The sequence below is a fragment of the Tiliqua scincoides genome, chromosome 1, assembly GCF_035046505.1.
Source record: "Tiliqua scincoides isolate rTilSci1 chromosome 1, rTilSci1.hap2, whole genome shotgun sequence".
NCBI lineage: Eukaryota > Metazoa > Chordata > Lepidosauria > Squamata > Scincidae > Tiliqua > Tiliqua scincoides.
The window spans coordinates 284,156,852-284,170,222 of record NC_089821.1 but is presented as its reverse complement, the minus strand read 5'-3'; the positions used below and the strand labels follow the sequence as shown (position 1 = coordinate 284,170,222).

Genomic DNA, 13,371 nt, shown 5'->3' with positions numbered 1-13,371 from the left:
TTCATCTCAGGTGAATGCATTGTCAAAATTAGGGCAGGAGGTCTAGTCTAGAGGGTAGAGCCTCCGTTAGCCCAGATGGCAGCTCCGTGAATGGTGAGACCTGGAAGCAGCTGACAAGCTGAGCAGAATTATTCCACCTGCTCTTTGGCGTGAGCGAAGAAGCGTCTTGGCTGTCCTTCAAGTGAAAGATGATGGAGCTGCTTGTCAGCCAGCGTGGGAGGCAACTGGGAGCCAGAAGTGATAAGAGACCGTGAAAGATCCATCTGAAATGTGGTTCTTAAAAAATAGAACCTTTCTGTTATTGTCAAAATCCCCTCGGGGGTTTAGAGATAGCCTGCCTATGTGAACCGCTTGCCTATGTGAACTGCCTTGAATAAAGTCAGAGGAGTAATCTGATGACCAGAAAGGCAGTATATAAATACCAGTATTATTATTATTACAAAGACAGTTCCTTTTCCTTTAATAAGTTCATCACACAAGGTGCTTACCGAGTTCGTTTAGGAAGAGAACCTTTCCTTGACCCTCCCCTGTAGAAGGAAAAAAAGAGGAACAGATTATCGTCACAAATGAATATCAAAGTACAGAAGATAAAAGGTTATAAGTTATTGTCATAAGAACTACAGGGCTAACTAATTTGCAGTGTTCATTGAAAATCTAGAGCTCAAACTGCAAGCAGTATTAATATGACAGCCTTGCTGGATCAGAACAAGGTCTACCTAGCATGGCATTCTCAGTGAGAAGTCTACAAACAATGCATAATAACTCCCTGTTTGCTCTCAGTAGCTGGTATACAGAAGTACTTGTACAAGGAGGTTCTACTTAGCTAAAAAGTTAAAAGCCACTGATAAATTTGTGAAAAAGAAGTCTAATCTTTTAAGAACCAGCTATGCTTGTGGCCACCACCACATCTTGTCACAATCAACTCCATGTGTTAATTATGCACTGTGTGAAGCAGTACTTCTGACTGTTCTGAATCTAACACATACAGGTAACTTTTCTCTCATATGAATCTGTAATTTTAATTTTATAAGACAGGAAGAAAGAAAGGGTGAAGTTTAGTATTGCAGGCACTTACCAAGATCTTTTCTGGACATCATAGCAAGTCCAGACTCCCATCAGTGTATATGTGGGCAGGGTCTTTTGTCCTAATTTGCACCATTTAGCACTTGAACTCTATTAAATTTCATCTGCTATTTTGTTTTTCAAGCTCTGCATTCTCACTTTAGATTTCATAATCTGTAATAATTTTGTTTCACCTGCAGAACTGATTCACCCCAATTCTAGATCATTTATGAGTAAAACAAATAAGGCTCTGTAAGAGGGGCAAAAGTATGAGACAGAATGAATAAAACCATGCTTCTAAAATAAGTTAGTTTCAGAAGCTCAGGTCAGACATTGTACCAAACTAAGATTAAAGGAACAACTGCAACTTGGTGTGATGTATGAATTGACAATTCATAATTATAGGCATTGCCCTGCACTTGGAGTACAGAGCAGACAGAAAACAAAAGCAGATAAGCAGCTCTAAACCATGATGGCTTAGATCAGGGGTGGGCAAATCCCGGGCCACAGGCCATTTGCAGCTGTCAGGGACCCCCAATCCAGCCCACAAAGAGCCCCCAGTCTCCAATGAGCCTCTGGCCCATAGGAGACTATTGGAGTCTGCACGGACCCACAACTGCTAGTCGCAATCACCAGATGCAAGCCACAGGCCAAGTTACAGCAAGGCCTTTTATAGTCTCCATATGTTTTCTGCTTTTCCCTGAACATTATTTTAACCGCTACATTGCCTCTGAAAAACTTATGTCTCCGTGTGTTTCTGGCTTGGTCTGTATGTTTTCACTGTGCAAGAGGTGTGTGGCAAACAGTTCATAGTTCTCATGAGCTTCTACATGCCTGTATTACAGTTCTGATGTGTATTATAAATAAGCTCAGTAAAATTCATTCATTCATATAAGTTCTGCCTCTAACGTATTCATTTACATAAATTTATTCAAATCTGAAATGCAATTTAATTCTTTTTTCCCAGCCCCCAACAGTGTCAGAGAGATGATGTGGTCCTCCTGCCAAAATATTTGCCCACCCCTGGCTTAGATTCTGCATCTGCAGTTAGCACAAACTATGATTTCGCAGGATGCCCAAACTCAGCCAGCGTCTATAGGTCGGTTTCAACCAGCATCCACAGGTTGGTTTTACCATTGGTCAAATGTAATGCCAAACCAGAGAAACAAGAAGCAGAGAAAATTCATGCACTTAAAAGGTGACGTGGAAGAAGTGCATTGCATTCCTACAGCATGCTCCCAAACTCTTAATCCTACTTAACTGTTATGACATCTGAACAGGTCCTCACAGCTAAACTGATGATGCCATGACTTCTATCTAACACTGCAGCAAAAGAGAAATTCAGATACACTCTGAGCAAGTGAAGGACTCTTACTAAACATACTTTCCAGGGAAATGCATGCTGGTACCTCATTGAGCATTAGTTTAATGTCAATGGTTCATGCCAGTTGTAATACTTACATGCAGTATAATTTGCAATTTGCGTGCCCAGTGGAATGCTTCTTTAGAGTCCATTTATCCACAAAGCAGTTCCACACCAGAAGCCTTGTACACAGAGTGCCTTGGAGTGAGATGCCACCTTGAGATGCTTGAAATGCAAAAGCTGCCTATTGCATGTGTTTTGAAAATGCCTTATTTCCACTCCCATCCACAACTCAAACTTTTGCCAATAAAAAATTTATTGCTCCCTTAGGAGGTATTTTTGGGTTTTACTGCTAAAAATTAATAGTATTGTACATAGCAACAAGTGCAATATGTTGTGTGTTCAGGCCAGTGGAAGCAGTGCTGGAAGGTAATTCCAAAAAGGATTGGCAAAATACACTGGCAGGCAGTGCTTCTGGGACGATCTCAAAGAAAAAATGGCCTGTGACACCCAGTGAAAGGGACAGCCAAAACTCAGTAGTACAGTCCATGGTCTCCATATGCAAGATTTCAGGTTCAATTTAACACTGATATTGAAAAAGAGATTCAGGGAGAACACATGAAACTATAGGTCAGTCAGCTTAACAACTCTTCCAGGAAAACTGCTAGAAAGACAAAATTATTGAACCTGCCAAAGAATGAGCCTTATTGAAGGGGAATCAGCATGGTTTCTGCCAATGCAGTCCTGCTTCACTAATCTAGAATTTGTTGAGTGTGTGAATATAAACATGGACAGAGGTGATCCTGCTGATATTGTATACTTACTTCCAAAAAGCTTTTGACAAAGTCATCAAAGATTCTTGAGTAAACTTAGCAGTAATGGAGTTAGGAGAAGTTCTTTTATTGAATGGTAACTGGTTAATGAACAGTAAGCAGAGTTGGAATAAGTGGGCAATTTTCACAGTGAGAGGAAGTAAGAAGTAGAGTCCCTCCAGGATTTGTATTGGGACCAGTGCTTTTTAACATGTTCTCAAATGATTTGGTTAACAGTAAGGTGGCCAAATTCACAGATGACACCAACAATTCAAGGTAATAAAATCAAAGCAGATCATGGAAAGTTCCAAATGGCTCAATGTATTGGCAACCTTCAGTCTCGAAAGACTATGGTATCGCGCTCTGAAAGGTGGTTCTGGCACAGCGTCTAGTGTGGCTGAAAAGGCCAATCCGGGAGTGACAATCCCTTCCACACCGGGAGCAAGTGCAGTCTGTCCCTGGTCTGTCTCCCTGGCTATGGGCCTTCCTTCTTTGCCTCTTAGCCTCAGACTGTTGGCAAAGTGTCTCTTCAAAAGGCTCAATGTAAATACGTGTCAAGTGATGTACATTGGAGCAAAACATTCCACCTTCATATATATACCCTCTTAGGGTTGAAGTTGTTGATGACAAACCAGAAATTGATTGTGAGGTTGTGGTGGATAGCTGAATGAAGTGTAAGTCCAGGTGTGGTTGAGGTGAAGAAGGCAAATTCCATGGGATCATTCGAAAAGGGATCGATAAGACTGCTAATGTTATATTATCCCTATATAAATCTACAGCATGGCCACATTTGGAATATTGTGCACAGCAGTGATCACCACACCTGAAGAAGGATATTCTAATAATAATAATAGATCTGAAAAAAGCAAGAAGAGGGCAACCAAAATTATCAGAGACACTTTTCTTATGAGAACAGGCTGCATTAATTGGGTTTTATTTTTAAGCTTGGAAAAAAATGTGATTAAGAGGGACAAACAATTGAAACCTATAAAATTATGCAACGTACGGAAGGTATGGATAGAAAGCAGCTTCTCTCACACTTGTAGAACCAAGACTCATCCAATGAAAAATGACTGATGAGAGATTTAGGACAGAGAAAAAGAAATACTTTTTTACACAGCATTATCATTAGTCTGAACAATTAATTGCCACAACGATGTGGAGATGGCCTCTAGCTTGAATGAGGGAGGGAATCCCTTTAAAAGGGAATTGGACAAAGTCATGGAGGTCATGTCTATCAACAGCCACTAGTCATGATGACAAAGTGCTACCTCTGTGTTTAGCAGAATGCATCAGAATACTAGTTGCAGGGGAGCTATGGTGGGAAAAAGCATGCCTTTTTCTCCGGCCTGGGGACTTTCTAGAGGCAGCTGGCAAGTCTCAGAGAGAAACAGGATGCTGGAGTAGATGGGCCTTTAACCTGTCCAGCAGGGCTTTTCTTATGTAAATTCCTAGCAATTCCAATTAACTGTACACTGGTTCCCCAGTATCCACAGGGTTTTCATTCTAGAACCCTTCGCAGATACGGAGGATGCCCTCCCTGCACATTTTGGGCTGTGCTTCTTTCACCTCTGGAGGCTCTTCTGAACGCTGCAGTAGCCACGTGTGTTAACCTGATGCCTCTGCAGGGCTCCGAATGATTGTTAGAAGCAAAGAAATGACTTTCGGTTTTGCCAGAAAACCAGAAGTGACATTTTTATGCCTTTAAAATGTATTATGAAGGTTGGGGAAGACCTCAGTGGACTTCTGAACATTCTGAGTGAGTCATTCTGAGTGGATGCATGCAGCCTCTGCAGGACTCAGAAGGACCAAAACCTGTGGCTGCTATAGGATTGTTTATGATACATTTAAGCTGGCCTGCTTTTGTAGCTATTCCAGCAGCAGAATATCAGAAAAAAAATACATTCAGCACATGCCATTTTAGTTTACACTAACATGGAGTCCAAAGCAAAACTGAACTTATGGTCCTCTGATGAGCCACATCTCCCATTGCTGACACAGGAGTGTATCCCAGCTATGAACTGTGAGTTCATTCCAACTACAAAATTCATTTATTACATACCATTCTCACATGGAAGTATTCCCAGATGCAACTGCACATTTGAGAATAACCCAAAACATTTGAGGAGCGCAGGTGTGTATACTCTGAACAGATTTATGGATTTGTATTTGATATATATTCCAATATTCACATGGTAAAAAAACCTTCATAGAAACTATTACATCAGTTCATAGATTAAAAAATGCTGACAAAGCCCTCACCCCAAGTCTTAGCAAAAACTAAATAAGATAACAGATTTTCTAGGAAGCCCCCCCCCCCAAAATACCCCCATAACATCCCTTCTAAAACAAAAAGCAGATAGGAATTCTTCATAACGAAGCAAAGAAAACAGTGGGATTCCACAAGAGATTGGTGCCATTTAACACTATTTATCATTTATTAATGACCAGGACTGAAGGATAAAACAATCACGTTAGCAGATACCCAAGGAAAGTTCCAGAATCTGGGAGTTAATATCTACTTGTTTCCTAGACAGAAGAGACCGTTTTCTGCTATTTTTAGACTGTAAGCCTCTGGGAGACATGGCTATTAACGCGTAGAAAAACATGTAAGCCACTATGAGCCCATTGGATAAAGTAGGATATAAATTGAACAAACTAATATTCAGCATAGCAAACTCCCAAACAGTCTATAAGGAGATCCAAAAGAATATCCCCAAATTGGGCAGGCAAACAGACTGGAATATGAGATTCACTTTCAATAAGGGCAAAGTGAAATTAGTTTCTAGCAGTACATGGCTGGTCAACTATTAGAACTACTGAATTAGAAGGATTTGGATCTGACCCAGCAAGACAATTCTTATGGTCTTAGGGAAGCCCCCTTCTATGTATGCAAATTATACAGAAATAATTATCTTTGTTAAATTTGTTTTTTACTCCATGACTCAATAAGCAGAAACTGAATTAATAGCACAACCACCCACTGATTTCAGTAATTTGTCCATGAGCAGCACCTACTCTAAAAACATTTCTTCTTCTTTTCTTGCAAGAATACTACCCTTTGCCCTGAAGACTCTGAGAATCGTCTACCTACCTTTCATGGAAAAGGCGAGTGGCCAGCATATAGTTCATTGTTGTCTTATGCTCTAAGTAGGACCTGGAAAGTCAGAAGCCAGGGTCTTAATTAAAATTCATATCAACAAGGTTTTGTTTTTAATGTAAAAGATACATGGGCAGAGAACAAACTCACTTTATAATGGAGAGTGAGAGGACAATGGCACCACGAATCAGGAAAGGAGGAAAAATTTAAGATGCTAACAGGGAAGAACAGCATCAAAATGACAGAAAGACACTAAAAGTAACACATGTAACAGAAAAATAACTTTTGATATACCAAAATAGCAGCATAAATAGCAGCATGCTAAGGTGGAAATGGGAATTTATTTGGGCTACCTCCTAAATATTGTCTCCATTTTCAAGTTGAGAGAATCACTCTGAAATTTGCTCACCCATAAGTGTCCCAAGTTAGCGGTGTAGGAAAAATGCGAATAAATCCCCCTCTTCGCTCATATTCATCCTTCACTCGACGCAAAGCTTTAATCTGGAATCATAATGAAGAATAGAGGCTACCTGGAAAAACTACTTCAGGACAGTATCTGCTTACACAGAATTCACTGAGAAAGTCTCTATAAATACTCATTATTAAGGTACTGCAAGGTAATGTAAGGTAATCAAGGTCCATTTAGTTATGGGGCCAACATGAAAAGTTTCACTCTATAAATACTAGCAGTTTCCTTCCCTGACACTTATTTTTCTTACCCTGCTGCCAAGATGTCAGCCTTAGTTTGCAGACACCAAACGGGGGCACCTAGTAACCAAATACATTAATTCATTTGATTTTTCCTCTCTTCACTTGAACTTGTCCCAAACACAATGATCAAGTATGGTACGTGATTCCTCTTACCTCCTCCATGGAGAGGCCCAGCATGGAGCCAACATGCTTTCCTGATACCTTCTCCCTTGCTGAGGGCATCAGGTTTTTCATCTCAGCATCACTTGCAGAGAGAGGTCGAGAACGCTGCAGAATCATAGCAGGAAGCCAAACATTAACTTTTTCTTCTAAATTTATTCCAATTATTTTGTAATAGATTTTAAATGCCAAATTCATTTGAGCAGAAAGAGACATAGCCCAGGTACCAAAGCCAGGAGTCACACGCAAAGGCAAAAGGGCACCAATGCCAGGATTCACACTCCCTGCCTCCAACTACAGCAAGGTCCACACCCGATTAAATTCCAAGGCCAAGCTTCACATTCCCAGAGTTTGACCGCAGAACCACACCCCAAAATGGCAGGAGCCAGTATTCACAGCTTCTGTCTCCACAGGCAAAACAGAACATATGTTCCTAGCTCTGAAGTCTGTGGGATAACACTTCTAGTTTCCTATTGCTGAACAGCCTCTGTTTATAGTAAACCTACTTGGGAGATAAAGGTACAATAAGCAAGAAAAATTTAGCTCATCAGCATTGTCACAGGTCCCCCAAGTGCTGAAGTTATCAGAGGTCTTTACTGAGGAGGGAGATTTAATTTTCAGCACTCATCTCCACTTCAGTCACAAGGTGGCTGTCTGAGTTAGTCACAGTGAAGTAGAAATGGAAACAAAGGAAAAAGAAAATCTCAAGCCCTGGCAAGACAATTTTAACCTAGCTGCACTGCCAGGGCTAGAGTCTAAAGTATTTAAAGACTTTAAGACAATAAGTTCCTAAAGAAAGTGTTTAAACCCTGAGATCAAAGTACGTAAAGTTAAAACCAAGTTCAGCTGTACCACAGATTAAGGGCTCAGCTTAGTTTCATCTCCAGAAAGAAGTTTTTAAAAAAAACTAAGGATCATGCCCTATACTTTCATATGGTTTTCATTCCTCTTAACACAGAAAAGAGAGAAGAGATTTGAAAAAGCAAACAGTGTTAGAAGAGGAAGTATATAAACTTAGACAAACGAAGATGATTGCAAAATACATTCAAGATTCAAATTCAATGTATTCAATATTGATAAATACCGAAATATTGTGCTCCCATCATGGTGGTAAGCTCAAAAATAAAATTCTATGTATAGCACCTAGAACATTCAACAAGTGTTGAAGTACAGGTGGATCTTCCATATCTGCAGATCTGGCTCAATGCAGGTTCCCTGGACCCATGCTGAGCTAGACTTGGCCCAACCTGAGCCCTACAGAGGCAACTGGAGCCGTGCTTCGGTCACCTCCAGAGGGATTCTGAAGCTCACAGAGGAGGCACACATCTGCCTGCAAGCCTCTGCGGGCTTCAGAATTGTTGTTTCAGCCAAAAAAAAAGCAACTTCCAGTTTCCAGAGGGAAACTGGAAGAGACAGTTTTTGTGCTTATAAGACATTCTGAAGCCCAGAGAAGCCCTCCAGGAGCCATTCTGATGGTGGTGTGTTCCTCTCAGCCTGCCCTTCAAAGTAGACTGAGGAAAGCTTGCCTACTCACAAGTAAATGTACATATGCAGCTCAGTTTCATTTTCCATAGGGCTCAATACATTTTTTTCTACTCAGTTATCAATTTGTCAGTTTCACGACCCACCAACAATTAGATCGCGACCCACAGTTTGGGAAACAGCACCTTAGGGGAGAGAGTCCATGGTTAGGATATCCCCCCAGCTCAGATTTTGCCTAAGCAGTCACTTTATACATTTCCATATTTGATCTAATGCAGGGGTGGCCAACCATTCAACTTTAGGTCTCCCTAGACCTTTAGCTATTGTGTAGAAGAGAGAATTTCAGCAGGTGCAGCTTGTCATCTTACAGGGTTGAAAGGCTGGCCACCCCACCACTGAACTAATGGAATGATCAAGGAGGATGAGGGGGAAGATGACAAAGAGACTGCAGAGGCAAAGTCCAAAGTGAGGGAGTCCTCCCTCAGTAGTTTCCTTGACTAAACTGTATGCATTTGCAATTAAGAATGGAGCATGCCAAAGTGCTGTTCATTCAGACAAACCAAGAAAACCCTCTCACAGGAGTCTCCTTGGCTGAACTAGATTGCTTCTGTGCAATCCAAATTTGAGGCAGCATACCACACCTGCACAGTTTAGGAGTGTCCCACTGGGGATTGTAAAGTTTGCCTCTCCTCTGAAGCTGGTCCCTAAATCCAACTCAACACTTTGCTGGTATTTCTAGAGACTTGGCATATAACCAGTAGCATATTCTTAAATTGAACACAACTATAAGAACTAGAGATCATTCAACTTTCACATACAGAGAAAGTGAGATAAATCCATATTCTGCACTATGTGTTAGGTTTCTGGGGAATAATCGCAGAAGATAAACAGACTTGTAAAGTTAATCTTCAGCCAACAGCTCCTGCCATTTGCAATAGATTCCGTTTATCCCACTCCCTTACATTTCTTTACCACAACTATTTACATCACCTTAAAAGGGTACTGCAGACATAATCAATACATTATTCAAAAATAAAATGGCAATTGGAAGTTTCTAGATGGAACATGAAGCAATATGAACCCCACCACCTACCAATTTGGCATTTGTTGATCGGGACTGAGCAGAGGCAGGACGCTACAGAAGACAGAGAAAAGGAATAAAAAGATGTCAAAAGGAATAAAGATGTCATGCTCCCTTTCAAATCCTGCCTCCATATCTCCTTCTGCAGCACCTCTAAAGCATATGGAGCATTTTCATCCTTTCTGCTTAAGTTTCTTCCCCAGAAATATTTATACCCCCTAAACAGAAAACCCCCTAAATATGCACTCAGATATTTAGGATTCATACAAATATGCAGCACCTAAGTGTGCAGAAAGTGAAATGTTTAAAGCCCACTTCTTCTGCTTAAATATATACCTACAAGTAATTTTAGGAAATAGATAACCAAGGCTACAAATGAACTGAACAATGAGGAGAGCAAAGCCATTTAATTTAAGACAACAATGTTATTAATCCTTGTTCAGGGAGACAGACACTGTCTTGAGGTTTCTCAGTCAGTGGAACGGGTACCACCAGTGGTTACTTGAAGTGGTGTTTGGTGGTACTTGTGAAACCCCTGGGCACCTGCCACCTAGCAGCGAGATCAGGAACGCAACACAACGAACAGCGGTAGGAAGCTTGGCTCAGCAGGCAGAGCTCCAGTGTGTGCTTTTTGTGCACTTGAAGAAGCCCTCTTGTCCACCCTGAGCCTCTTACCTGGTGTTTGCCATGTTGTGTCTGGCCTCCCAACCCAGAAGCAACTGGCAATAATGTCATCAATCACCAGTTACTTCCAGTGGTACTTCAAATAGGTGGACCATGTGAAGCGGTACGGTGGAGGACAAACATTGAGAAACACTGCTCTAGGGCTGCAATCTTGCACACACTTTCCTAGGAGTCAGTCCCATTAACCACACTGGAACTTACTTCTGAGTAGACATACAAAGGATTGTGCTGTAGGTGAGCATTTGCTTCGAACAACTACTGTATGTTTCTGGAATGTGATCATTTCACAGGTTAACACAGGAGGATACAGACTATATCTAAATGTGGTTTTAGTTCTCTTTTGCTTTCAGGGAGTCTTGTACCCAAATCTTTCACTTTAACACACATTTACAGCAAGGCCTTGCTGTAAATGTGTGTTAAAGTGAATGATTTGGGTACAAGACTCCCTGAAAGCAAAAGAGAAAGTCATTTCATTTTAAGTCATTTTGTTATAAAGTTGAAGGGAAAAAAATTGATTCCCGACCAGAGCCATTGTCTGTGAAGTCTACACATTCTACCCTCATTTGTGTGGGTTTTCTCTGGCCCAGAAAGCTCACTTTTATTTCACTGTTTAGTTTTAGAAGTGTTTTGGGTGTTCATTTAAAAGTTTGGGGATTTTTGTGACCAGAAATATGCTGTTGGAATTTAACCCTTGTTTACACATATCAATTAGCCTATAGTAAAATTGGTTTTGTTATAAGTCACTTAGCTTAAAGTTGCAGTTTTCAAGAATCTATCTACAACTTTAAGTGAGGACTTGCTGAGAAGCAAAGAACTAGAGATTTTGAAGTCTCAAAGGACCTATTTATTTTCCAGCACTACAGAAGTCACCCACTGTGATTAAGTACCAAGATATAGAAGAATCTCACAGCAATCAAAGAAAACCAGGGAAAGGAAATTGTAATCATCATCCTAGAATAGATCATAAATCTATCTTCACAACTCATTATCAGTGACTTGTTACAATTTAATTTTTGGTCCAAACAACACTTTTTTTCCTTACCTGAGATTTCTGGTAGGGATTTCTCCTTGCCTCAGACGAGTAATAAGATGCCCGGCTTGACCGCTGACCTGGATCCTGACAAACAAAGCCTAAGCGAGAGAGAACACACAATAACTTTTTAATATCAGGATAATTTAGTAACTCTGGATCACAACAACATAACTATTCCATCCAAATAACTCCTCCACTAAAGCGGGTGCGAATGCTCTCAAGTCACTGCTAGATTTGTAAGGCTAGGGACTACTGAATAACAAAGATGCTCCCTCCAGACAGAAAATAAATGTACCACTTTGGTTGCATTTCTTTTGTTTTTAAACAGTTAAAATAAGAAAGCAGATACTAGGAACCACACCAATAAAGCAAAGTATTATTCTAGAGTTACCCAATAATTCTCAAAGTAACCATCAAAATGCCACACAGATGTGAGTCCCTCAATTCATCAGAATCCCTCAACCCCACAGCCAGCTCATCGCCACACAAAGAATTTTCATGATACACCACTTAGCACATTCATGATGGATCACTACTCTGGTGGCCGCCAACGTATTTTCAGGCCCAATTCAAGGCAGCGGTCTTGATCTTCAAAGCTCTATACAGTTTGAGACCAGCGTATTTGAGAGACTGCCTTCTTCTGTATCATCCAGCTCATTCTATTTGGTCATCAGAGAAGGCCCTTTTAGATATGCCGACACTTACAGAGGCAGGAAGAATGGCAGTAAGAAATAGGGCCTTCTTGGTAATGGCACGTACTATATGGAACTCTCTCTCCTTACGTTTTTGAATTGCTCCCCCTAAAGGAAGTCTTTGTAAATTGAAGCCTTCCAAAGAGGCCTTAAAATATTTCCTATCAAACTAGCCTTCTTATTTTCTTTTGGTTGTTTTAGTACTGATGTTCTGCAGGTTTTTATGAATGTGTTTTACTGCTGTTCTGTATTTTATATGCTTTGCTCTTTTGTTCTTTTATTATGGGGTGCTGCTGGGTGTTTTGTGTGTATGTGTAAACACACACACGCACACACACATGCGCACGCACACACACACACACACACACACACAGAGGACCTCCATATCCACAAACTGGGTCCAGGGCCCCCCAGCATACACACCTCTGCATGTACCCCCTCCAGAGATAAGGGGAGCTCTGCTCCTCTCGCCTCCGGAAGGGAGTATGAGCTCAGCAGAGGCCAAGGATGTCCATCCCCAGTCTCTGCCAGCCTCAGACTGAGCTGTATAACTCAAAACATGCAACTTCTGGTTTCTCCATGAAAGCAGAAGTGACATTTTTAATGCCTTATAGCGCATTGGGAGGTCCTGGGAAGCCTCTGCTGAGCTCAGGCTCCTCTCCAGAGGTGAGGTAAGCAGAGCCCCTCAAGCCTCCAGAAGATTGAGGGGACAGACCCCAGACCACAGGGACAGGTGTTCACCTGTATCCGTGGTTTCAGGTATGCGTGGGGGGTTCGGGAATGGATCCCCTGTGGATAAGGGGGCACAACTGTACAACATCGTGACAAAACGGAGGTATAAACTGAATAAATGCTGCTCATAAATTGTACACCTCTCATCAAATACCTCCACTACAAATTCCAATACCTCTACTACTTTACAACACTTTTCCAATATGCCGCATACACATGAGCCAATAATAAAAATAATCAACCCCTCAATCATCTCAATGTAATATATCCACTTTTAACCATCATCAACCAGCAAAGGATAGACTAGAATTGGCATGAACTAGCAGAATCCAGCACTCACCTACAAGAGTGAACATATCTGAAATCATACTAGCTTTAATCTTCAGGTCCAAAGGAGCATCACTATCCAACATGAAACAAGAGAAGGCAATTGGTTAACGGCATCTCCAAGTGATCTACA

At 41.1% G+C, this 13,371-nt stretch overlaps 1 protein-coding gene across 4 annotated transcripts in view; it reads right to left on the bottom strand.

The window, feature by feature from the left end:
• Positions 1–13,371, bottom strand: part of TTLL5 (tubulin tyrosine ligase like 5) — a 180,265-nt gene that overhangs the window by 108,033 nt on the left and 58,861 nt on the right. For 3 of the 4 annotated variants that reach the window (XM_066627423.1, XM_066627432.1, XM_066627442.1), the window contains exons 14-20: positions 13,252–13,313; positions 11,497–11,585; positions 9,783–9,824; positions 7,202–7,315; positions 6,747–6,838; positions 6,332–6,394; positions 489–527 (exon numbers count right to left, since the gene is read on the bottom strand). In XM_066627423.1, coding sequence (XP_066483520.1) covers positions 489–527; positions 6,332–6,394; positions 6,747–6,838; positions 7,202–7,315; positions 9,783–9,824; positions 11,497–11,585; positions 13,252–13,313 — 501 coding nt within the window. The remainder of the gene's footprint in view (positions 1–488; positions 528–6,331; positions 6,395–6,746; positions 6,839–7,201; positions 7,316–9,782; positions 9,825–11,496; positions 11,586–13,251; positions 13,314–13,371) is intronic. The other variant, XM_066627452.1, reaches the window with a different exon arrangement.